Here is a 25,198-nt window from a genome sequence, read left to right as displayed (position 1 = left end):
TTGACGACAAAACGGCGATAGTATACAGCTCTTGTAAGAAAAATAATATACAAACCATTAAGGGTGCGTTGAATAATAGAGCTGATTGTGAACAGAAGATAGCTGCCCTCCTCAGCATCATTCATGACGCGAGTCATGATGAGTGAATTCAATTTTGCTGTTGCCATTGCGCAAATTTCCAACTGTGTAAAACCAGCACAGCTTAGGAGAATTCCTGAAATGTTGCATGGGTGTTTGAGTAAAGTAAGTAACAGGCGAAATTAGAGGAGCATTATTAGACATGCCACTATGGACTGGAATTTTGTAAAAAGGGCTTCCAGTCTTTTAGTTGATGTAAGTATTGAGTCAACATGATGATGTTGGCTGCTACTCACACTGTAAAATTAATTTAAGACTGTTTTCTAAACTATGGTACACAAAAGACTGTGGACGTCCAGAATATAAGGGAATATTTCCAAAGTTTACATTCCAAATTTTTAAAGCTTGTTTTCCTCCAACCATTTTTGAATTTTTCATGAACCAAAGCTCCAGTCCTTGATTTAAAAGTTTATATCCTGAACAGCACTCAGGATTCTACCACACTACTTAGTGAAAAATGGTATTACTTCATTATACATGTTTAGTTGCTATCACAGTAGCAGTCTGATTGTACGACCAATGACATTTGCCAGCTAGATAGACAGTCAATGCAGTCTCTGCTCATGTGCTTACTGTCTGTTCAGTTGGGACTGCTAATGTACTAGCAGCTATACAGTTCTACCTTCAGTACAATGTTAAATTATAAAAAAAAAAAAAAAACACTTAAACAGTCTCAATATTTCTTATTTTCAGGTTAGTCTCAATTAAGATGAAGAATATCTTTAATAAACAGAATGGATTAGTTTCCTTAAAATTTTGCAGAACCTGCAGAAAACTAAAAATGTGGAATGGAGTTGAATACATGGTTCTCGTTGAGCATGGTAGCATTTTGTGACATAGTATACTTCTTAAAATGTAAGATTTATTACACTTTAGCCATGATGTATTTATAAAAACTGCAGTTTTACTTCACTTACCAAACGCTAGCTGAGCCATTTCCCGCCACTCTTTGCTGCGATTTTCTTGAAACACTAATAGTACATCCAAAAGACCAAAAACACCATCTAGCAGCTAAAATAAAAAGATTGTGAAAGAGATTTAATAAAAAGGGAATTTAAATGGCTTTGCAGAATTGTTTTGATTTTGATTCCTTGCGATATTCACACAAAGCTTGAAAAGAACATAAATTTTAAGAAAATGTGCTGGCGAATTCTACTTTTCCTCCTCTTTTATTGCGCACTTATAAAAAAATTAATGTCCGTCATATTTTTAATGTTTCCTGTAATTTCACAGCTTACAAGAGAAACATTGAGTTCATCTACCTATGATGGAAAAGTCTCTCAATAGTATATGAAATTAGAGACTGAAATTTACACGGCTCTATACTTTTCACTCCAACTGCAACGTCAGATAGATATTATTTATGCTTCAGTAAACAAAAAATAATGTTATGATCAAAAAGAGTTGGATTTCTTACTTTTGTTGAGGCTTTCTTTGAGTTGTCACTGTTGGGATCAAGGACAGTAAGGTCGTAGACCCATTTGATGAGTTGGGCAGAATTTTCAGAATAGACACCAACATTGTCAGGGGTTGCGTTTTCACGGTGATCACTTAAAGCTGCTTGAACGAGCATTTCCAAAATTCGAAGTTTCAACTCCAGATGTGAGCAATACAGGGCATTATTCAAAGCCAGAAGATTGATGCAGGCCATGACCTGACCTCGCTCCTAAAAATTATACCAAGAAAAGATACAAAAATCAAGAGAGAAGTCTTGATATTGAAATATTACTGAAATTAACATTGATAAAACAGGATTAGTCTTGGCTCTAAATTGATTAAACTATTTGTCTTTCTAGTTGGAAAAAGAAAATTATTTTACGACTAGATTTTCCCTGGAAGTAATGGGAAAATCTATTTTCAGATTTTCAAAATTAGAGAAGCCTTGATTGACAAAGCTAATTCTAGGAGGGAAAGAAATGACTTCATTGCCCCAATAAAACGATAATTTCATGCTTTGTACCTCATAAAATACTATAATTGGCAAATACTTATGCTTGGGCGCCGATTTGTTAAGATTAATTTCTTCCAATGCCATTTGAAAGAGTTTGTCTGACTTAAAAGTAAAGCTACAGAACAGTTTGAAAGGACCACGACGGTAATACTGCCTATCTCTGCAGTATATTTCACTAATATAAGTTAAACGCCAACAAGATATTGGCTACTTGTGAAACAAATACAAATACTTAGAGGTACAAATTTTACTGAAAAAAAAAAAAAAAAAAAAAAAAATTGTTGCTTTTGTTTTAATTCCGAAGCAATCTAAATGAAGACTGAAATATACATACCTTCCAACAATTTTTACTATTCCCATCAATACCACGCCACATAATGGTGAATAAAATGTAAACAACAAGATAGCACAGCTCATTTTCACGATTACCTTCGTTTTCAGCATCTAATGTTTTCCACTGTCTGTGGGGAAAAAAGGAGGTACAGGATTACTTTGTGAGGAAGATCAAGAGAAACCATAAAATTGAAAGAAAGCTAAAGACACCGGCAGTGCACAAGGTGGACCTCTGAACTTTCACCAATCATTTCCAGCACCTTTGCCATCCTTTCCTGGTCTGTGCACTTATTGAAACTGTAATGCTATATTGAAAGGGTTGTCTAGTTCCTTAAAAGGAAAGGAGAATCTAGGTAAAGAGGTTTTAAGTTTTACTCCTCCATGAGACTCACTTTTACACATGAAGTTTAACGACAAATTTAGGGTTCAAAACATTTTTCCTCAACATTGAATTTTTGACAAGCGTGAATTTACAATTAGTTGGATCGAAACTACTACCAACTTATTTTTTTTTTTCAAGATAAAGACTAAGTGCATTTTTGTTCAATTTTATCCAACTGGTACTATAATTGTCTGATGGTAAAAGCAAAATACCAATACGCTTTCTATTGTAATTTTTCTACGCGATTCTATTGTGTAATTTTATGCAATAGTATTTTACAGACTTTTAAAAGAGTTCAATGCAACCCGTTTCAAGTTTCATACTTTTCCCCCTTTTGGTTTTAAATGTATTTACTAATTGGCTAATTTTTTCTCTTCTTGAAATAAAATTGATAAATGCAAAATGTTTAAACTTACTGCAAAACATCGAATATGACTTTCTCTTCATCATCCTCGTCATCAGAATGTATGACAGCGCTACTACTACGACTCTGCATCGAAGCTATACTGATGGAATCTTTGGCCGAACTAGCATCTGTTGTTTGATTTACTGAGGATAAATCCTCATTACTGCTCATGGATGGCGATCGATTGACAAATGTTGAGTCAAGCTCAAAACCTAAGGGTGCATTCAAACTACTCTCAGTTTCTGTGGTAGATTCAGTGGAAAGAGTTGCATCTCTAGCTCTAGCTCTCATTCGAGCTGTTTCTCCCAGCTGCTCGATACTTTCTTGCACTTCCACTGTTTTCTGACGGATAGCAGAGTAAGCGGATGCTACTGCTGAAGTAATATTACTCCCAGCATGACAGATATTATCAGCAACTGCGTGTCCAACTGTACCGGCAACTTCTTTAAATTCGAAAGATAACGCTTCTTCGAGTGGAGCAGATAAGGCTGCCAAAGATGGACTTAATCTCCCTGGATCAGTCTCTGAGGTGTTGTCATTTTCATCAAAAACCATCAAATCAGGAGTGGATGAGGACTGCTGAACTGTAATCGGACACCGGACTAAAAGTCTTGTGATGCAATCTTGCCAACCAGCTTGTACAGCAAACATATGGGGAGCATTTGGCTTCATAAAAGCAACCGCAAGTATCTTTCGTGCGACCTCAATCTTGATGTCCAAGTCTGCGAACTGAAGGAAATGTAATAGTGACAGAGCACCTGCATATCCACCGCTGGTTTCTAGAAGAAGTATCTGGTCCAGTAGCATCACAGCAACTTCCATGGAAACAGGAAGGTTGGGAAGCATTGAAATGAAACCTGGATACATTCCGTAAGAGGATAAATCTTGTAAACGAAGCTGGCCCTTATTCCGTTCGTAAACGCGACTTGTTCGTAGCAAAATTGATAAAACTTTGAGTACTTTCTGCTTTAAATCCATGGAAAAATTTTTCTCCAATAAAAGGCAGTAGAGGCTGGTTGCATTGTGGGATTCATACAGAAGGAGATAGATTTGGTCTCGACAGTGTTTTCCTTCTAGCTGGATGATGATCATTTCGAGTAATTCAATGACAAGATGTTCCTCTTTGCACACTACGAGGAAGCCAACGATAGCAGAGATTTCTTTTGAGTTCACCTCTTTTTGAATGTAAAATTTGACAAGGCCCAGAATGGATACTCTGATTGCTTTAGAATCCTCTGCATTAAGTACTCCTGTCTGTGAGTAATATATTCGGATGATATCCAAAAAGAATTGTACTCCAAATTTTTTTCGAAAAAATTTCCGGTCCTCTTTGATTAAGGTTGATATGAATTGTAGATGAGATGCACGAACCATAAAATTGCCAGCAGTCCAAATGTTGAAATTGAAAATCAAATGTTGATAGATTGTTTTGACGAGTAATGGGTTTGGTGTGTCACGAGCTGTATCTAGCAATAAATGTAAACTCTTTAACACAGACGCGCTGATGACTTCTAGGGATACTTTCGATAGGATGTCTCCGAGAACAGCTACACCATTGTTCTTCAAAAACTTCTCCTGATTGTTCAGGTTGTTCTTCAAGGTATTTTTGAGGAGTATGATGAATTTTGAAACAGGATTCGATTCTAGTTTTTTTTCTATCAAGGAGCTTTTAGAGAGTAAAATCCATTCTTCCGTCTCATCCATTTGAGAGTCAGCAGAGGGATCTTTGGTCGATGGAGAAACTAAAGACAGATCGAACTCGTCGGACTTGCCAATGCTTTCAAGAATTGGAAAGGTTACATAAATATTGCCGATGGAGTTTATCACATTTTTTACACCAAAAGTGCGGCATACGAAAGCTGTGATCTTGACTTCATGGTTGTTTCCAGATAAGTCCAAGCACTCGCCACAGCTTGCAGCGTATGGTGAGAAAGCCCAGATTAAATTAGTATGGATACTCTGAAGCTCTTGAGGCCCATTTGGTGCGAATAAATGCAGATTATTTGGTCCTGAAAATATTGAAAAATATCTTTAGTAAAAGTTTGAACTTTAAGGGAAAACATTTAAAAAAGAAATAATGCAAATTTTGAACATTAAAATTTAAGACCATTGACCTTCCCCCCCCCCCCCCATTTAAGACTATTCAACACTGATTAAGAATATTAATGCTTCTACTCACCCTGGTACTTTATGCTATAACAATTAATAATACAGTAATAGCCCCATATTGATATGATATTTTGTTGATATGGAGATATTTGAATAATATTAATAATTACCTGCTTCATACATGCACTTGATTAAACTTGATGATAATGGCTCTTGCAGCAGACAGAATGAGCCAAGTTGTCCATGCAGAGGGATACCTCCACCGAAAAGTGTATCTTGCATTCCTGGAGGAAAATTTTTTACATGCGGGTCCAGGGGTATCGATGAACGAAGAGGCAAAGTAAAGTAGCTTGGGACCTGTTAGAACAATTTTAATTTATTGCTTTTAAAATTCGACATAAAAATATTGTAGATGAAAAGCTTAACTGAACATAGTAATCAATGTATTCAATTAGTGTTACACAGGGTATCCCCAGCGGAGGGTGGAAAGTTTAGAGATCGATTCTTTGGAAAAAAATAAGACTTTTTTTTAGAAATTTTTGAGACTTGAGACGTTTTCTTTCTTAATTATGATGCAAAAATTTGTTCAGAAACAACTTTATTCATTGATGCTTGTGCAGTTTCATTTATGGGTGGAATATTATACGGCATGAACTGTCAGTTATATTTTAGAAACTTATGTTCAAGTAACACCACTTAAAAGAAGCGAGAGCTCATGACACACTTGCAAACCAATTATTTTGGTAACAATGCCGGTCTTATAAATATTTGAGAGAAGAAGGTAGATTTCACAATTATTACAACAATAGATTACAATCTGGTAGATAGGTTATAGATTGTTTAATATTATTATTTGACAAATTATTGAGATATTGCCGGAAAATTTCTCAGTAATGTCTACTTAGGAACATAAAGTGTATATATTAAGACGTACCTGCTGTATAAAAGACGGCAGAAAACTCACATCTTGTCCTAAAACACTTCTTTGGTCAATTTTAAGCTCACGATTTAGCATAACAGTTTTCTCAGGAACACATCCAATTTTGCAAACAGAGAAAGGCTGAAACGAGGGAGATTAAATGAATATAGTAAAATTATAACATTAAATTATCACACACCTTTGGCAAGAAAGAGACCTGAACAGGGAAGGCATCTGGTTCCTTCATCCAGGAATGCAACATCAAATTAGAGCTAGTTACTAGTGTGAACTGATGACATTGTTCTTTTTACATCCCAGCATAAAATTGAGTGTCAGGATCTGCTACATAATTTCATTGGATAGGTATCCATAGGTGTAGTAATGTATGATTATCCTATGAGATCCGACTATCAATTTTTTGCCAGGATACAGATAAGAAGAAAACAAATCAAGAAAGGGGCCTTTAAATATTACCTTGCACCCGACTTGAACTGAGACTGGGTGCCAATCTTTACAATGATTACAAGGTAATCTTCAAAATTATGTACTTCAAATTAATTTCTAATCGGTTAGTGAACCATCTCAATGATATGGTCTCAACTAAATGAGAGAACAAAAATTGAAGAATAAATAAGAATTGCAATGAAATCAGTAAACTAATTCTCTTCACGCAAAAATTTGATTATATCAAATTAATTTGTTTCATACTGACTTATGCCCAGAACAGACGAATTGAAGCTACAAGAAAACAAATTGACATTATAATTGTTAAAACATAAATAAATAAAAAGGAAATGTTATAAGGTCCCTACTTTTGTAAATCTGATGAGATGCCTTGGGTTTTAATTTACATTTTTCTCTCAATAATTCAAATTTTTAAAACATTTTGAAACACTTTGACTATTCATTAAATACAACTTCATCATGGATTTCTAAACATATTGACTTACATCTGTCATCAATGAACATTTCAATGCAGCTGAGAGCGCCTGCGATCCATCAATGAAAACAGATAAATGGTTGTGCCCGAAAGGTCTCCTGTTCAGAACAAAACAAGGGACACAAAATAAAAAGGGTTCATGACAAAACCTGACTATTTAAGATGCAGTAAGACGTCAGTCATCCAAACTTCTTTCATTTGTGAGAGAAGTTACACATTCACACTGGTTCTTGCAAGACCAAAACAAGAGGTCTATTCCAGCCAGTTTAGAAAAAAAAGGAGAGGCAAACTCTAGTCTAAAGGACTACATGTTCTTGACAAAGTCTAAGAGTCTAAGCACTGCTGGTAAAAACTTTGATTATCTGAGACAAATATTGGTATTTATGACCAAATACTTTGGTGCTTCATATGAATCTAAGTTTTTTTCTCAGTGTACAATAGTGTGTAAAGAGAAAAATACAGATTTGAATACGTACCTATAGCTGCAATAAGAAATCACACCTAAAATGCTCCTTTAGAGAAATTTTGAAAACTTACTTACCTACCTAAGACTTGAATGCCTTCATTAAAAGGGTTAAGAAAAAGATTCCTACTGACATAATGTCTAAAAAACCAAGGATGATGTGTTTTGGGGTAGTTTTTGACATTTTTTCAGAACAAATCCAAAGAGAAATGAGAAACTCTAGAACTACAACAGTAGAAAAAGAAAAGGCATTTATGATACATACCTTGCACTGGTAAAGATTACATGTAGACAGTGCCACTGGCCATCAGACCATGTAAAAACAGGGACAGTAGCAGCTAAAAACTCTTTCCTTGTATGCACGCCGATTATAAGTCTTCCATCATTGCAGAAAAATGCCTCCATTCCAGTATTATTATCCGTTAATAAACTAAAAAAAAGAAAAAACAAAAAAAAAAATAGAAATCTAACGACAAGTAACCAAGTAAAATAGTCAGAAACTAAAAATAGGGATACAGATGCGTGAGGAGGTAGAGGCTCATTTCACACAAAGAGACTGCATTCATTGTTGAATTTTAGACCAAAAGGAAAGACGAAACACTGAGGCATTGAGACTAGTTTGTCTTTGGTTCTCTGAAAAAGAAATATTTCTAGAGAACTCGACCCCAGGAAAATTCAAAATTGTCTTTCACACATTCTGTAAGATTCTTACTCATTTTCTTGGATTATTGATAGTGTTGTCTTTTTCCTTATTCTCTTCCTTCCTCACTTTTGAAAAATATTCACATATTTCAACTTTATAGCAATCAGGGATGCTTCTGACCAGTCAATAGATCGTCACGGCATACGGCAAAGTATCACAAGCGCCATGCGACGTTTAAAAATTTCCGCCGCCATTTTATTTCTTTACAGAGAAATTGTTCAACGAAGCTGTCCGAAAATTTAACTGAATTTTCTTTGTGCTGCAGATGATATTCAGTGAAATTCTGAAACTGACTCAACTAAGAATTTCTCTGTAAAAAAATAAAATGCCGACGGAAATTTTTAAACGTCGCATGGCGCTTGTGATACTTTGCCCGGAAGGTGACGAGATCATCAAACTTTGTAGCCAAAATTTGCTCGGGCAACAATTTCCTCACCGATTTCTGGCAACCCATCCTACTAAACAACTTAAATTGAATGAAATTTAGCAGAGAATAGTTAATGTTTTTCACATATATCTGACAAGATACATCTACCATTGATTTTGTGGTATTGATAGCTACTTTTCTGAACACGCCCGTGAACTTGATCCTTTTTGCTTTGTTCTGCTGAACTGTTTCATCATGAGCTTAAATGAAATTTTACCTAAAAAGTTGTCTCCTATACAATGGAGAGTTGCGTTGTGCAGGTCCGTCTTCATCTTCAAGCACATCAAGCCTCAACCAACAATGGAAACTCAGACCAGTTCCAGGGTTTGACCATTTCTTTGAGTCAGGAATGATGATGCAGTCTAAAAAAAGAGAAAGAGACAAAAAACAAACAAAAATGTGATTAAAGTCGTTTTAAAAATACAAAAAAGAACTGATACTAGTTCATATAATTTTTTTCTACAGTATTCCCTTGTTCACAGATTTGTTACTGCCGTTTTGCCAGTTGGCGATTGCTACCTTGCTATTCAGGAGGCCAGGTTTCAGCTTATTCGCATATTATTATTCAGCTTATTCAGCATTAAAAGCTGGCAAAAACAAATAAAATTTTTTAACATGTTTCGTTTAAGTGATGCTTTGTTGCTAGGGAGTTTTGAATGAATAATAATATGTGGATATCAAATTTTCAAGTTTCAAAATTTTGATTGGTAAATTTTCTGGTAAGAGTATTTTCTAATTTAAGGTGCATACATAAAATTACGTAAATATGAGCCAGGCTAACCAGTTGAGGCACTCTCTAGGGGCCCGGGCAACGAGCATCTGCTGTCATGTACCTTGAAGTTAAACCCCGATGGTGTTGAACTGGCTCCTCATGTTTATGAAATTGTCACCTTCCAGCCAAAGTATCACAAGCGCTATGCGAAGTTCAAAAATTTCCGCCGCCGTTTTATTTTTCTACAGAGAAATTGTTAAACAAAGCTGTCCTAAAATTTCACTGAATTTTCTTAGCGCTGCCGATAAAATTCAGTGCGATTTTCAAACAGATTAAACCAATAATTGCTCTGTAAACAAATGAGATGGGGGCAGAAATTTTTAAACATCGCATGGTACTTGTGATCCCTTGGCCAGGAAGTGACAAAATGATTGAGAACTTTAAACAAGTTATGAAAGATTGCATGCTTTACCTGAGGCAGTCTGAATGTCAAAATAATTATGACAAGTTTGCTGCTGGCAACTGTTCCGTGCTATGTTACACAGAGCATGATACAGTCTTTCCCAATATGGACACTACAAAAAGAAAAACGAGGATAGATTATAGACCACCAAAAATTCTATGTTAAAGAACAAAATATAGACCAAATTAGCAGATAGACTAGGAAGTGCTGAAGGTAATGGTACATTTTACACTTCTTAATCAGTGGTCGAAAACTTGATAATTACATTATATTAGTTCAAGATGTATTTGAGACTCCTTTACACAGCTGTCTTTATTGACCATTGATACGTTGAATTATTGAAACCCTCAAAAACTTTAACATTAAACTTTTATAATACCTGTTAACTTTAAGAATGCACGGAACTTTTGTTTTGATGCAAGTCCTCCAATTTTTTGTCTTAAGCAATTGTTTTTCTTATTCATCCAATATTAGCTCTGTTGTTTGCTATTCACTTACAGCTTCCCCATGACCACCAATTTTTTACCTTAAAATCTGATGCATAGGCGGATTCATGGGAATTTCAGCTAAAAATTAGGAAGACAAAAGGAAGAAACGGAGGGAAGAGGATGGGAGGCCGCTTATATTCGGTGATTTGGTCATGCCAAAATTAATCAAACTGCATGTTAGATGATTAAAATTTCGAAAATTTTCTGGGGGAAGGCCTCCAAACCCATCTTCTCCCGCCCTGCTCGTTTGCAATGTCTGGATCCGCCTCTGTTCTGATAGAACCAACTGATCTTCCATTCCACCCAACTACTTGCCCTCCTTTTGGAAGATAATGGACAAACGCAATGAAAAATAGTGAGAATAATTTTTATACATGTAAAAATTAATTGAAAATTACCTTTGTGTTACCATCATCCCTCAGAAGTAGAAAAATATGTTTTAACTCAGCAACAGTGACAGAATGTGATACAAGGGCTTCTAAGAATGCTATAAGGTCATTTGCAGCAGTTTCCGTTAAAGAATCATGTTCAGTCAAACAGTCCAAAATTGCCAAGACAGCGCCACTACTGGTTGCTTTGCTTTTGCTAGAAAATTAAACACCTGACATTGCACTAACAGATTGTGCATAAGAGATAACACCACAATTTATGAAAAAATAACCTTTCCAAAGGCAATTAATTTGAAGGAAGTTGAAGTGACGCTCAGAAAAATGAAAAAAACCCCGGTAATTGAAGTTGCTGCTGAGCTTTGACAGTTCCATTTGGGCTATGAGCCCTCTTGTAGTTTGGTTATCATCATTGTTTAATTCCATTAGATCCTAAAAACACACCGCTAACTCACACATTTATTACTCACTTTCAAAGATTATTTTAAATAATTCTTTAACTGGATTAATAACTAAACTGAAAAAGAAGCTTGGGTGTGAAATACAGTCTTCAAATAGACTTAAAGAGAGAAATTTCTACTAAATTTACCGGTATTAAATTCTTGGGTTTAAAGTGGAAGATGGAAACTGATAGTTATGGCTCCAAAAAAGGATAATAAATGAAGCAGACTAAGATTAAAAGGGAATGAAACAAATGTAAACCTTTGTAAATTTTTTGTACACAGCTGGCAGAGAATTCGAGACAACCATATCTGATCTGGCTCACTGAATTTGATTATCCACTTAATGATAAATATAAGCACTTCGCAGTTCTGAAACAAAGGTAATTTCAAGGTATGAGGAGACACAGAGACACATTTGGAAGAGGAAAATCGATGATGTAAAAGGTAATATTGACAAAATGACTCGACTATCACTATACATAGGTCAATCTTATAGTTGGGCTTCATCAAAAACCCAAAAAAGAAGAAAAACACTGGTGAATGTCTCAAATACATAATCAAAGCTCGCAGAATGCAGTGTCCTCAATAATGTTGAATAAATTGAGAGAAAATTTACACTCTGACAAATGAAATTCTGTCAGTTTCAAAATATGCATACATGAAAAGGAAACTATGGAGATAAAATGAGAATTGAATGTAAAACAGAAAAATTCCGTTTGCAAGTTCCATTTTGCAAAAGAAAGTCACAATGGATTCGCCTACAATTTCCACTTTGACTCGAATAAGAATGTAATTATTCTTTTAAATAAACCTTGGATTTTTGCCCATGAACTTGTTGAAAACCTACCCTGAAAAGTCCCCAAAAAGTTCCATTTTTCGAACAAAATTATTAAGTAATGCATTTTGCCCTTCTTAGGTCTCAATAGCGATCATTTCCCCCCATTAACTGTTAGATTAGTAACTGATGCAGCATGCTAGCCAAAAGTTTCAGTGCTTTTGAAAAATGAAGTTATGAGTTTGATTCAAATCTCGGACTTTAACCAGAAAATAAAAACTCCTACCTTCAAACAACTGGATTCTTCAAGTGAGTAATTTTCAATGGCAATTGATAACACAGCTTCCAGGAGACTTCGACCAGGTTTCCCAATTTTGTAAAGAGATGAGAAAAGCATGCTGTAACCATCGATTCGTTGCATCTTTTCCTGTCAAAAACATTCTCTATTAAGTTTTTAAATTAGCTAAAGAATACTTTACAGACAAACATTTTACGACCACATTTGAGGAAAATTAACAGATACTACCAAATTTCTAATGCAGCTCTTAGATAAGAATCCATCCTGTCATTGTAATCTCCTGATAAAGGAATTGAAAACTGAACAAGATAGGACAAGGACAAGATCGAGCTGGATAGTTCGAACAAGGATTGATTGAGCCACACAATCTTTTGACATTATCTGACTAATTTTCCTTTGACCTGCTTTTGTACCCCCCGCCCTTCCTCCCCAAAAAATTACTGACAACTAGTTCAATTGAGGGCTTAAAATGATCCGAATAAAAATTTGGATGGAGCATTTCGTTCGAGCCGATTATTTTCCAAATGATGTGAGGGCAAAAGTTTCAAAAATGGAGTTTCAATGAATTATTATTGCCTATACCAAGATACATCTGACACTAGGGCGATGCTTAAGAAAATCAAATTTCGAGTCCTCAAAAAAGCTATTGCATCTATGGGTTTCGGCAAACATAGAAAAGAAGAGATGTATTTACGTTCACAGAATTTGTTGAAAAATGGAAAATTCCAATATTTGGTCTCACTGTCGTTCTGCTGCATCTGCCAAATTACCACTCTCAGAGTTGCAGTAGGTTCTTCATCCTCAGCTTGTAAATTAACTTCAAAATCAACAACTATTAAACCTGAAAACTGTTCAGTAGACTTTAAAAAAAATTCTGTCACACTAACCTTTCCCAATGAGGCACCGACTAATATGGCAGATATTGTTGCAACACATTCTACTACTAATGGCTCACTTAATGGCGACTCCTGCTCAAAAAATTCAAGAAAAATGTTATTAATAATTTACTACAAATTCAGGAAAAAACAAAAGAGAGTAAGGTTTTTCTTAGTTAAAGTCTGAGCACCTCGTCAACGGCTGAAGTCGTAAAATATGCATCTCTATGAAAATTTGTGAAAATCTCCAATAATGTTTCATTTCCTTAAAAGAACAGTATCTCCTTCAAATTTTTTGTGAATATTTTAGGATGAGTGAGGAGAATTCACAGAAAATTTCAAGAAAAACTGTTGATCTCTTCTCGTTTAAAGAAATATTACAAGAGCAGTGATTTATGCCAACTAGGAGATAAGCATTCGTTGACTTTTGCCATTCTTATACACTTTATACTTCAAACTGTAAAATTAGTTAATTAAAATGGTGCCTCGAAATAAATATTCACTTTATTCTACCCTGCTGGTCAAGATTTTCTGAAGAGAATGCTCTGTTCTATACAACACAATGAATTAGAGACAGCACTGCTGATTTTAGAACTAGCCACACACTCTAGTATAAGGATTTAGATACAAATATTGCATTTTCTCTTTTGAGCTACCTGATTAAAGACAGAGACAGAAGAATTCAATGAAAAAATCAAGTGACCTCAGATACCCTGACTCCAATGAAACAGCAAAATTAAGAGGAAAACTAAAGATGCTACTTCTGGCTGGGAAACATAGGTAAAATATAGAAACACTTATAATTTGACTAAAATTACTTAAGATACAATGATCTTTAATAATTAACCAAAATTAATCGGATCTGTTTGTTTAAAAGTGCAACATACCAATATCACCTCCAAAAAATCACAAAAATGCTGTTCGTCGACTTCAACTTAGCATATCCATGTAAATATAATTCATGATTATTTGAGAATTATAAAAATACTTACACAGCATTTGTCAACAATATTGAGCAAGTTTTCGAGCATATGAACGTTAACCATGACACCCTGTATGCTCAAAGCATATTGCGCAGAACCAATTACTGCTTTTTTCAGCGTTTTTACGATACTATGCACCTTCAAAATTTGATTTTCCGTCCAGACTTCATCAATCATACCATTTAAAGCATCTCGGTACAGTTCTATCAAGGTGCCAACTTCAATTTGCCTCTGAAAGTAAAATGTGCGATTATTGATTTCAGTAATAATTCTTGCCAGAGAAAAACCTTAAAAATGTTTTTTTTCTTTCTTTTGTTGCAAAATGATTATTAAATTATATCTTATTGGTTTTATGTTGCTATGTATATGCTTTCTCACTCTGATCGCTCATAACTGATGATGCTCATGAGGTTTACTTCCAGAGATCCACTAATCGAAACGGTATGATGTCAAAGCAACATTTACAAAAAAGGAGATTTATCACTTTGTAAGTTTTTGTTTGTGGCGACTTGTTGAGTATTTGATGAGCTCTTAAATATCCTTTTTTTTAAATAGCAAGAGGGATGCAAACACTTATTGACAGACCCTTGAAATTCATCATTTAACAGGAAAAAACCCAACTTTGCCACCATGACTTTTGACAGAATTTTTCAAATGAAGATGAAGAATCAGAGAAGTTATACATAGAGATATTAACTTCTAACAGAATTTTTCAAATAGAGATGGGCAATTTCGTTTGCATAATTTCGAAAGTACTTTTACCTGATGCGGAGGTGAGCGGATCAGTACATGAACCATAATGGTGAAACACTGAGCAGCAGTTACTCGCACTGACAAATCAGCTTTATTGTTCGAGATGACCATGACAACAAGGCTAGCTGTCGCAGGGCATATGCTCCGTAAAGCATTGTGCTACAAAAAAACAAAAAACAAATTATTTTCACATAAAATACAATACAGACAAGTAGAAAATTACTTAGATTCCATAATAAGTTGAAAAAATGTTTGATTTAGAATAGCAAATCAATAGTAAATAGGATCATGTATGTTAAAAATTAATCTCATGAATTTCATGCATATTTTAAATAATTGAATACTTGTTTGGGGGGGGGGGGAGGGGGGCCTATGCTGAGAATCGTAGTTTTGAAGAAGAGAAAATTCATTTTAAATATTAAAAAGCATGCACTTTCACTAAAGTTTTAAATTATAAAAACTCTAAGACTGAAACCAAGTATTATTACCTAGACGGGTAAGAGAGTTAAGACAACGATACATAGATGATAAGATGTTTAAAGTGTAAGGCAACGACAAACAGGTAAAGACAAACCGTATGTTACTGCTTCATGACTAGCACATACTCGGATTCTATAGTGAGGATAAGGCAATACTTAACACATGCATGAAATACTTTCACACAGAGTCAAACCACCAGATTTGGCATGAAATTCTTGTTAAAATAATGGACACCATAAATGGCAAAGGAAAGCGACAAGCTTTGGAGGTAAATTTGGTTTTGATAAAAAAATAACCTGCAACTCACATGGATTTCGGGGAATTTTTAAAGTTGAGCAGAGAAGCCACCACTTAATGGAATGGATGAATTTCGAAATTAATCTCGAAAACATAAACAGATACATACGTAGGAAACTTACATAAAACACAAATCCAATACATAAACATATACATAGCAGTGACGCATATTGTTTGTAGGAATTAGTACGGACGTTTGTACGTATCTTTCGAGCTGTGTAGTGAAAAATTTTGCTGGGTCACTTTTTGAGACCTAAATTTATTTGATTTCATGCCTTGAGATATGTATTGCAACGATTTGATTAAGTGGGAATTATTCAGCAAATAAGAGGCTTCATGCAAACAATGGGAAAAAGTAGAGCAAGAGAAGACGAGCAAACTGACATGAGGTTAGACAAACTCACCGCCCTCCCAATGTTATGCGATTCAATTATACCATGTTGTGGTAAAAGGCAAAGCGTGCTCTGTAAACATGGACCAAAGACCCATTATGGTTAAATGCAGTGAGTCCCAAATGGAAACAACATTTAGAAATGATGCACATAGGTAAATTTCAAGTTTTGAAGGTAAATAAAAAAAGCACTGATGAAAAATCTAGAGCTGAACAAAAAGAAAATGATGGAATCATCACTGATTACGACTGAAAGAACAACGAGGTCTCCTATTTTAAGCTCTTCAAAACAATTTGTTTGACAACTGTCAATCAACAATGACTTGGGGCAAACACATTTATGGCAGATGAGCACAAGAACAATGATGTCTCGTTGGAGACTGTATTTAAGAAATCAGTTGGAGGTATTAAAGAAAAAAGGGAAACACAAATTCATTTAAATAGACAACAGAATTTTTACCTTTTTAAAATTCAATGCTGTTCATCGTTCCACTTCTAGAGACAATTTAAACTCTAAAAATTTGAGTAGCCGCATCAAAATACAAAATCTCAAAAAAACCTTCAGAGAAACCTTGTGTCTTTATACCTGATTGAAATTATAAAATTATACCTCATGGAAATAGTATAGAGCCTCCTGTTCCTGAATACCTTTAAAGCCTTCATGTTGAAGGAAAAAAAAGTTAAAGAGCCATGCACAAATTCGCCCGTTTTTGGGCCCTCGAAATTGGGGTCGGTGTGAGGTTTTTTTTCATCTATAGGGTGACCCTTTACACATAATAAAATTTCAGATTGAGTATACGCACCGTTTTTGAGATATGGGGGGCAAAGCCCCCGATTTTTACTCATATTTGCAGGTATTTTATAGTCGAACTTCGGCTGCTACAAGGTACCGGATGTAGATATTGAAGCGCGGTTTGCGGTGATTTGTCAAGCTATTTCTGGATTATTTTTTCACATCTTTTACAAACCCGCAAATGGTTTTTCGGGGGGGGGGGAGCTTTATTCATATTATCATGACCGTTCGTATACGTCTTACTGGCATTAATTGCTTCGTTCTCGACTCCTCTCCACGCCGTAATCATGATGGTATTTTCTGTTAGGAATCTTTCTTCTTCTTTATATTTGACCAATTCTAATGTTGTCTCCCCCTTTCTCCCTTTTTAACCTCCCCCCCCCCCCCCAATTCTAAACACTCCCTCTCAAGTGTATATTCCTGTGCGGCAGATATGAAGGTGTTATTTGTGGGGAATTATTTTTCTGTCTTTATGGTTGATAAACTTTGACCCCACCTATTTCCTCCTTCCCCCCTTTACCCCTGTTTCACCCCCCCCCCCAATTTCCACCGTACCTTACTCGAAGTTGTCTGCTCCCTCCGCAGCAGAAATGAGGATGTTTCCAGCGAAGAATTTTTTACTTTTTTAAACTCAATACAAGGGAGACACCCCCCACCCTTTTTTCTCTTTCCCATCCCCCCTCACTAGTTCATATTTCCTACCTTATTCCCTCTTTCCACTGCCCCCCCCCTCTTTTCTCTTTTTTACATGCTTGAATACTTTTTTTTGTGAGAGTATAATAGTTATCGGATAGTGTAATAGTTACCGGAAACATCCTCATTTCTGCTGCAGAGGGAGCAGACAACTTCGAGTAAGGTACGGTGGAAATGGGGGGGGGGGTGAAACAGGGGTAAAGGGGGGAAGGAGGAAATAGGTGGGGTCAAAGTTATCAACCATAAAGACAGAAAATAATTCCCCACAAATAACACCTTCATATCTGCCGCACAGGAATATACACTTGAGAGGGAGTGTTTAGAATTGGGGGGGGGGGGGGGGGTTTAAAAAGGGAGCAAGGGGGAGACAACATTAGAATTGGTCAAATATAAAGAAGAAGAAAGATTCCTAACAGAAAATACCATCATGATTACGGCGTGGAGAGGAGTCGAGAACGAAGCAATTAATGCCAGTAAGACGTATACGAACGGTCATGATAATATGAATAAAGCTCCCCCCCCCCCCCCCCCCGAAAAACCATTTGCGGGTTTGTAAAAGATGTGAAAAAATAATCCAGAAATAGCTTGACAAATCACCGCAAACCGCGCTTCAATATCTACATCCGGTACCTTGTAGCAGCCGAAGTTCGACTATAAAATACCTGCAAATATGAGTAAAAATCGGGGACTTTGCCCCCCCATATCTCAAAAACGGTGCGTATACTCAATCTGAAATTTTATTATGTGTAAAGGGTCACCCTATAGATGAAAAAATACCTCACACCGACCCCAATTTCGAGGGCCCGAAAACGGGCGAATTTTAGCCCTTTTTGTGCAAGGCTCTTTTACAGTAAGTGTAAGTATCCGATAAATTCTGATTTCTTCTCAATAGCATTTGGTTCCTTAGATCTTTTTGTAAAACTATGAGTATTTCAGCTACATTACGACCACCATTAGATCGAATGAAAAACAAAGAGAGACCAAAGCAAAAACTAGAACTGAAGAGGGCTGAAATAACTTTCCAATCTAATGCACCTATAATTTTAATAACAGTCAGTGCCAGAGGACTTTGTGATTTAAAGCTTGTTCAGTTTGAGTCTCCGGTCTCCCTGTAAATTTTTCTTCCCTTTTTGTTTGACCTGCTGATGAATATGGTTTGACTGAAAGAGCTACAATTGCATACAAGCATTTGATGGACCAAAAGCAGTTGTGGATTGATCTGAAGTTATTAGGTACATTCACTCACAATTAAGCCACAGCACCCAATTAAGGAACCAATTCCAACATTGAAAAGATGAGTCTCCTAAACTCACCAATGAGTATGCAGCATAATTATGTGGAAAAAATGTGCACCAAAAAAAAAAAAAAAAAAAAAAGTTGACAGAGAGAGTGCAAAGCAACAGTGTGTGCCCAACCCCTTCTTTTGTTAGTATGACTGTGCCCTTAAGCTTCAATTTCAATATATTTGATTCCAAGATTGTGTCTAGTCTAATCGAAACATGACAAAAAACTCTTTCCTTGTTTTTTCAGGGAAGCTTCAATTCAAATTTGATTTCAAAAATTGTTCAGGATATTTCAACAGGACCTTGTAAACTGATTGCTGAGCAGGAGGAATTTACAGTTTTACTTGAACGAATGATCACCGACTCCTGGACAAAGCTTATGAGGTACTTCAGCTGTATACCTTGAGACGTTGTTTTGCAACATTTTTGGAACAGAACATAAGAATAGACAATAACTTACTTGTGAACCCGATACACTTGAACCAAGGACGTTTAAAAGTTCATTGCTCAGGTTTGATTCCAGCTCAACCAAACAAGTTTCAAAACAGTCTGGAAAAAAATAACAGAAAATATCCTTTGAATATCGGCTAAAAAATTTAGATAAAGTATTAAGCTCAGCAACATCGCTTTACTATTGATTTGAAAAGTTAAACTTTAATGCCTACATTGGATTTCATATCACAACCTCGTTGAAGGTTTGGTTTTTTTCATAAAATGTAAATAAGGCCAAATTTTTCATGTAAGATAATACCTATCAGATTGAAAGTACAAGTTTTGGATACCTGCAGTCAATAAACTAAATATTTATTGGTCACAGTTAGAAATCAGGTAACAGTTGGATTCAGAATAAAAAGCATATCCCTGAGATGTTTTGTGAGGATTTAAGGCTCATACCTTGAGAATGAGAAGAATTATCATTTTACTGTGCAATACTCACCTATCAGTTACAAGGGCCTGACGTGTTCCTAAAATTAAGAGCCCTCTCAGGCGCAGGCATCTGAGATGGCCACCAAAGTGGTGGCTGACAGCAAAAAAGAATCTTAATTTCATTCAAATCAGCATTTAAGCAACAAAAAATATAAAATAGATGCCTTTATATAAATCATTATACTTGTTTTAACATAAACTATCAAAAAAATTTTAATTACCATAAATAAAAGGAATTATTTCAACATGTAACGCTGCTGGATGATGGATCAGCATTTCAATGTCAGGAATTCGATCTAGTTTGAAGTGTCGCCATGTGAAATAGGGATCGTACAAACACTCTAGCATATGGCACAGATAAGTACAATATGACACAGTTGAATCTTTCATGTGATCTTTCCCATTGACAAGCTAAAACAAATTAATCATAACATTATCAAGCAAAAAACCATAAACAAAAAAAAAAACATTAAAAACAGTGAAAATTTTCTCTTGACAAAGTAACAGGTGTGGTATTACAAAATACAAATTACCACAGACCTTGAGGTTAAAACGAAGAACTTAAATCAATTGCCTCCGTTCGGCATTTTTTTTACTGCATTAAATAACATTCTTAAAATGTTCGATATCTTAGGTCCTAGCAAGAATGAAAGTGATGATTATGACGAGAAGGATGGATAATATAATGTGTTTCCAGCTAGAGTTCTTCTTGCATTAAATAAAATTTGACTGCCCATTTAGTTTCCAACCCAGGATTTAAAAAAGGAAAAGGCTTTAAATTTCTACCTTATGAAGTTTCATTACGATGAGTTTTCCAGTTTGCAATAAAGTCTTCTGGAGAAACATTAACCTTGTAAATAATTTTAATGGATGATTATGCATGCTCAAAAAAGTGGACTATGCTCATTACATAGCTTTTACTTGCATTTGAGGGAATCGGACTTGCAAGTACCTCATTTCTAATAATACTAGAAGAAAGATACTTTAGAGCTTACATTGATTCACCGGATGATTGATAATTGAATGCAAAAAAAAAAATGAAGGCCTCACTATTTCAGGAACATGCTTTGTAGTGGATAATATTGAAAAGGAACTAAGAATAAAAAATCTTCCATTATCTTTGTGTACCTTTTTTCAATGCAATCCAACCAAACAGTGGATCCTTAACCAGCTATGGTGCTTTCTATTCACACTATAAAACTCAAGAGACTAAGTTACCTGATGTATCAAAGAGGTTGCAATAGCAATGGTATGACTTATATAATCACAAGATGCCAGGACAGGAATGTTGTCAAAATTGCGACTGATCATGATCAGACATCGCAGAAGGAGTTGAACTTCATTGGTCTCTTCTGTTGTTATGGCATTCTAAATCGATAAAAGAGAAAAAATGAAACAATAGATAAGGATGTGCATTTGAAAGAAAACCAAGACACTGCTGAAAAATCTATTGCACATTGGATAGAACATATTAAAAAATAATCAGCAGCAACATTTGAGATTTTTCTAATATCTAAAACTCAGATGAAAAATTGGATTACACTCTTCTGGATTCTCTGATTTTTCACTAGGCACCATCCAACCCCAATCATTTAGAAACTTCAAGCTATAAATTATAATGTTAATTTGTTTTTTCTCTGCGGAGAATTAAATAGTGCGCAGAAATTTAAACGCAACTAAGATAGGTGGTTTTGAAGTTTGTCCTCTGACAAGATGAATTTAAAAAAATTATTTCGGCTCCAAATGTATGGACTGATGTAATAATGGCAAGAGGAAGTAAAAAAAAACTTCAAGGGTAATTAATAAATAAATTTGAACAAATTTAACCAGGATTACCCAAACTGCATCAGCCGTTGCCTGATTTTCTCTTGTGTTTTATTTTTTTGACAGGAAACTAAAAAACACTGAGACTTGACATTTTGTGAGTGTGCTTTTTCTTCATAATCTAGGGTAATTCACCAAAAGTTCAAAGGATCACAGAAAGTTTACTTCCCTCCTCAAAACAGGAAGACATACTTACTCATGTTATGGGTCATTTAATCTATAGGTCTTACCTTCTCAGCGTTATCTTTGGCTATGAAAAGAAACTTTCCAATCGCCGGAAGCAACTCTTCAGGCAATCGTGACAGGTGAGGTCCAGCATCAGGTTTTACTTCTGTCCAATTAGGTAGATTCTGAGGATTATCCCAATCTAATGGTAGTTGCGTTTCCCAAATATTCACAAAACCTTGAATGAAGTGACGGAAATATTTTTCTTCATTCTGTGAAAAAGAAGATGGGATTAGCAATTTTTTATTAGCAAAACAACATTATTATGGGGATCATAAATGCGGGTGGGGGGAGGGGCTACCCAAATTTTCTTTGCACTTGAAAGAAGGAGAGTCCTTTTCATGATCATTATTACTGATCGGTTGTCATTAAAAGTCAGCACACTTATGAAATAGTATATGCTTTATTCAAATAAATTATTTTAGACCTAAGACAAATAAGGATATCTGGGTGAAAGTATCAATCAGCACTGAAGAATGCAACTAAAAATAAAATAATGGATCCACATTGAAAGGTTCTATGATGTTGGTAGTACTAATAAAGATGAACTTTCACATTACGTAGAATGAATGTTCATCTGCTTCAAGCTTTTTGAAAGAGGTATCTCCTTGAGTTAACTTTTTGAAGCACGAACAGAACATGACATGATAATTTACTTAATGATGATTTAAGATTGTACTAGATTTCTCCAGCAAGAGGCCGGTTAATTGCCATTCTTACATCATACTTCAGCTCTGAGTTATGATTGTCAAGAGTATTAACAGCGATAATAGCAGCAATAATTGGTGCAATATTAGTACCAATTCTGGTCATTAGCCAGCATTTCACTCGGCCTCTAAGCCATGACATTTGGTCTTTTCAATTGAAATAAGAAAGAAAATCCTTTTAATGTAGGGTAAATTGGGAATCAACTTACTCTGAATGACTACCTTATTACTGAAAAGATATTATGCTGAAAAGTAAACCTCCTTGGTACAATAAGTCCCTCAAAAACACACTGAATCACCCAATACAGCGAATGTGGCATGTCAGCAAAGGGAAAAAATTGTAACATCATCAAAGATGCCGACAAGAAAATATCAAGTACCTACTCTGCGTGAAAACAGGAGAAATGGCTGAATGCTCCTTAATACGGCGCACACAGTTACGCCAAGGAGAGCAATCGCAAATTTGATACAGACTCAGTTGGAGTTGCTCATTCTCGTAATGCGGTGTGCAAGTATGAAGTATAACTGTGAGGCTGCTTAATTTTCTGAGAGTAATCTACATCACAGATTAGGCTGGTAAAGGCTTGAAACTGCTGTCATTGTAACGAATCGTGCATCTAACACTCATTTCCAAAGATGAAATAAATGGAGTTCGGTTGACAAAGCTAAGGTTTATTGAGTGATAATTGAATTATCATAGTATTGTCATTGTTTTACAACGCAAATATGAAGTAAAGGCGGTTTTGTTGTATTTAAAACGTAGCAAAAACAATTGTAAACAAAACGTACCTTGGTTGTGTACTGCACCCATGAAGAGTAAATATCTTTTTTTGACTCCATTTTTGCTCAAATATGACCATGTCTCAGGAAGATAAGACCCTCTCAAGTCCTGCCATGAACACAAGGCTCAGGAATTCGCGAAAAAACGTAGAAATTCGATAAATTAGAACGTTAAAACACAAACACACACGCACAGCTCACGCACTTGCACTTGAAATTGATAACAACCCAGTTAGGTTATGTTATGTACCGCAACTCAGTGTTGTCAAACTGCTCAATATTTTGAAAATTACAATCAAGAAGTGATCTGATCATCCAGAGCCAGGACTCACAATAATATAAAAGTAAAGGATTTCTTTAGGCTATCATTTTGATTCTAAGATTTTTTTAAAAATCGTCAAAACTCTCTGATCTCAAAACTTGCATGTTGTCGGTCGAATCGGAGCTACATGGGGCGTTCTACGGTCTACCGCAGTTCGGCACTAATAAAGGTGGCGAAAATGCCAAATTATCTGAACTGAAATAAATCAAACTTTCCTTGCAACACCGTGATCAGTTGATCACTGATCAATCTGCTAAAATTTCTTGGTGCCTAAATAACACCAAATTATAGTTTCGCGCGTAATCAGGGTTACTATTTTTCATGAAAAATAGAATCTTGAAATTCCATTTGAAATATTTTATGAAATTTCGGGAACCTAAGAAAAATACGTATTGAAACATATTTTTCGAAGTTAAATGCAAAATTAAATGAAAGGCGACTGGATTTTGCTTTTCGGTTTTCGGGGTGCGTATAGCATACCCAGCCCCTGAAAATATGTTTCATATTTTTACATTTTTCACGACTTCGTGAAATTTCATGAAATATTTCTCGGAAATTTTCAATATTTCATATTTTTCATTTCACCCGTGCAACCGTGCGCGTTATCAAAGAGTGTTTCCGGTAATCAGCAGGGCCGGATTTACGTACTTGCCGCCCATGGGCCACCTGTATTTTGCCGCTCCCTTCTCATTCGTTTTGAAACATCAATAAAAACCATCAAGTGAAGTACCGGAGGGGGAGGGGAGGGGTGCATAAAACGCGTTCACTCGTGTTGGACACGTTTCTTGCGAAAACCCTGTCAACACTATTAGCAAAAGTTCACGGAACTTGGCGCGAAAGTTAAGTTCCGTAAACCTATCTCTGTGTGAACAAGGCCTTCCATTTGTAAGAAATGAACGTAAAAATTATGCAAGAACAAACATAAATGTAGTTTAATAATTTTAACCTCCGCCGCCGCGCCGCGCTGACTACACTGTTTTTGGCGCAATGCGTGAAGTATTCCTACAGTCTTGTAGGTGCTATGCGTTTCACGCCGACCGCTGCTGAACGCAATGTGTTCGACGCAATGCGTGAAGTATTCATGAAGTCTAGTAGGCGCTATGCGTTTCACGCTGACCGCGATGTTTTTGACGCAATGCGTGAAGTATTCATGCAGTCTTGCAGGTGCTAATATGTGTTACGTGCCGACCGCCGCGCTGAAAGCTTCTCCTTTTCATTTCAAGTCCTATTTCATCATCAAGTCCTATTCATCATCATTACTCTGTGCGCCGCGTCGCTCCATACCTGAATTGTGTGTTTGGTTTTTCTCTTCACTCGACTAATTAAAGGTCGACTCTTGTGTCACCGGAAGACGCTTTTCAAGTTTGTGATTTTTTTTCTGAATCCGATTTTTTTTTATACCTATATTTAAAAAAATTGCAAAATTTGCCACCCCCTAAATTTGCTGCCATTTGCCGCGGCCCATGTGGCCACCCCCATAATCCGGCCCTGGTGATCAGCTAATTTAACCGGAAATTATACTGCCCGCA

At 35.8% G+C, this 25,198-nt stretch overlaps 1 protein-coding gene across 5 annotated transcripts in view; it reads right to left on the bottom strand.

Annotated features, from left to right (window-relative positions):
• Window positions 1–23,595, bottom strand: part of LOC109039997 (neurobeachin-like protein 1) — a 504,582-nt gene extending 480,987 nt beyond the window's left edge. For 4 of the 5 annotated variants that reach the window (XM_072297375.1, XM_072297376.1, XM_072297374.1 and 1 more), the window contains exons 1-23: window positions 23,357–23,595; window positions 21,866–22,072; window positions 21,030–21,179; window positions 20,033–20,222; window positions 19,345–19,433; window positions 16,129–16,188; window positions 14,957–15,106; window positions 14,204–14,425; window positions 13,224–13,304; window positions 12,325–12,465; window positions 11,523–11,632; window positions 10,833–11,019; window positions 9,956–10,058; window positions 8,989–9,133; window positions 7,907–8,071; window positions 7,189–7,276; window positions 6,254–6,379; window positions 5,490–5,676; window positions 3,221–5,219; window positions 2,424–2,550; window positions 1,556–1,804; window positions 1,056–1,149; window positions 56–214 (exon numbers count right to left, since the gene is read on the bottom strand). In XM_072297375.1, the coding sequence (XP_072153476.1) occupies window positions 56–214; window positions 1,056–1,149; window positions 1,556–1,804; window positions 2,424–2,550; window positions 3,221–5,219; window positions 5,490–5,676; window positions 6,254–6,379; window positions 7,189–7,276; window positions 7,907–8,071; window positions 8,989–9,133; window positions 9,956–10,058; window positions 10,833–11,019; window positions 11,523–11,632; window positions 12,325–12,465; window positions 13,224–13,304; window positions 14,204–14,425; window positions 14,957–15,106; window positions 16,129–16,188; window positions 19,345–19,433; window positions 20,033–20,222; window positions 21,030–21,179; window positions 21,866–22,072; window positions 23,357–23,407 (5,080 nt within the window). In that variant the 5' untranslated portion in view covers window positions 23,408–23,595. The remainder of the gene's footprint in view (window positions 1–55; window positions 215–1,055; window positions 1,150–1,555; window positions 1,805–2,423; window positions 2,551–3,220; window positions 5,220–5,489; window positions 5,677–6,253; window positions 6,380–7,188; window positions 7,277–7,906; window positions 8,072–8,988; window positions 9,134–9,955; window positions 10,059–10,832; window positions 11,020–11,522; window positions 11,633–12,324; window positions 12,466–13,223; window positions 13,305–14,203; window positions 14,426–14,956; window positions 15,107–16,128; window positions 16,189–19,344; window positions 19,434–20,032; window positions 20,223–21,029; window positions 21,180–21,865; window positions 22,073–23,356) is intronic. The other variant, XM_072297373.1, reaches the window with a different exon arrangement.
• Between the last annotated feature and the right edge of the window lie 1,603 nt (window positions 23,596–25,198).

This window comes from Bemisia tabaci, chromosome 2 (assembly GCF_918797505.1).
Source record: "Bemisia tabaci chromosome 2, PGI_BMITA_v3".
Classification (NCBI taxonomy): Eukaryota; Metazoa; Arthropoda; class Insecta; order Hemiptera; family Aleyrodidae; genus Bemisia; species Bemisia tabaci.
Note: the sequence above shows the minus strand (reverse complement) of the source record. Positions and strands in the feature narration are given on the sequence as shown.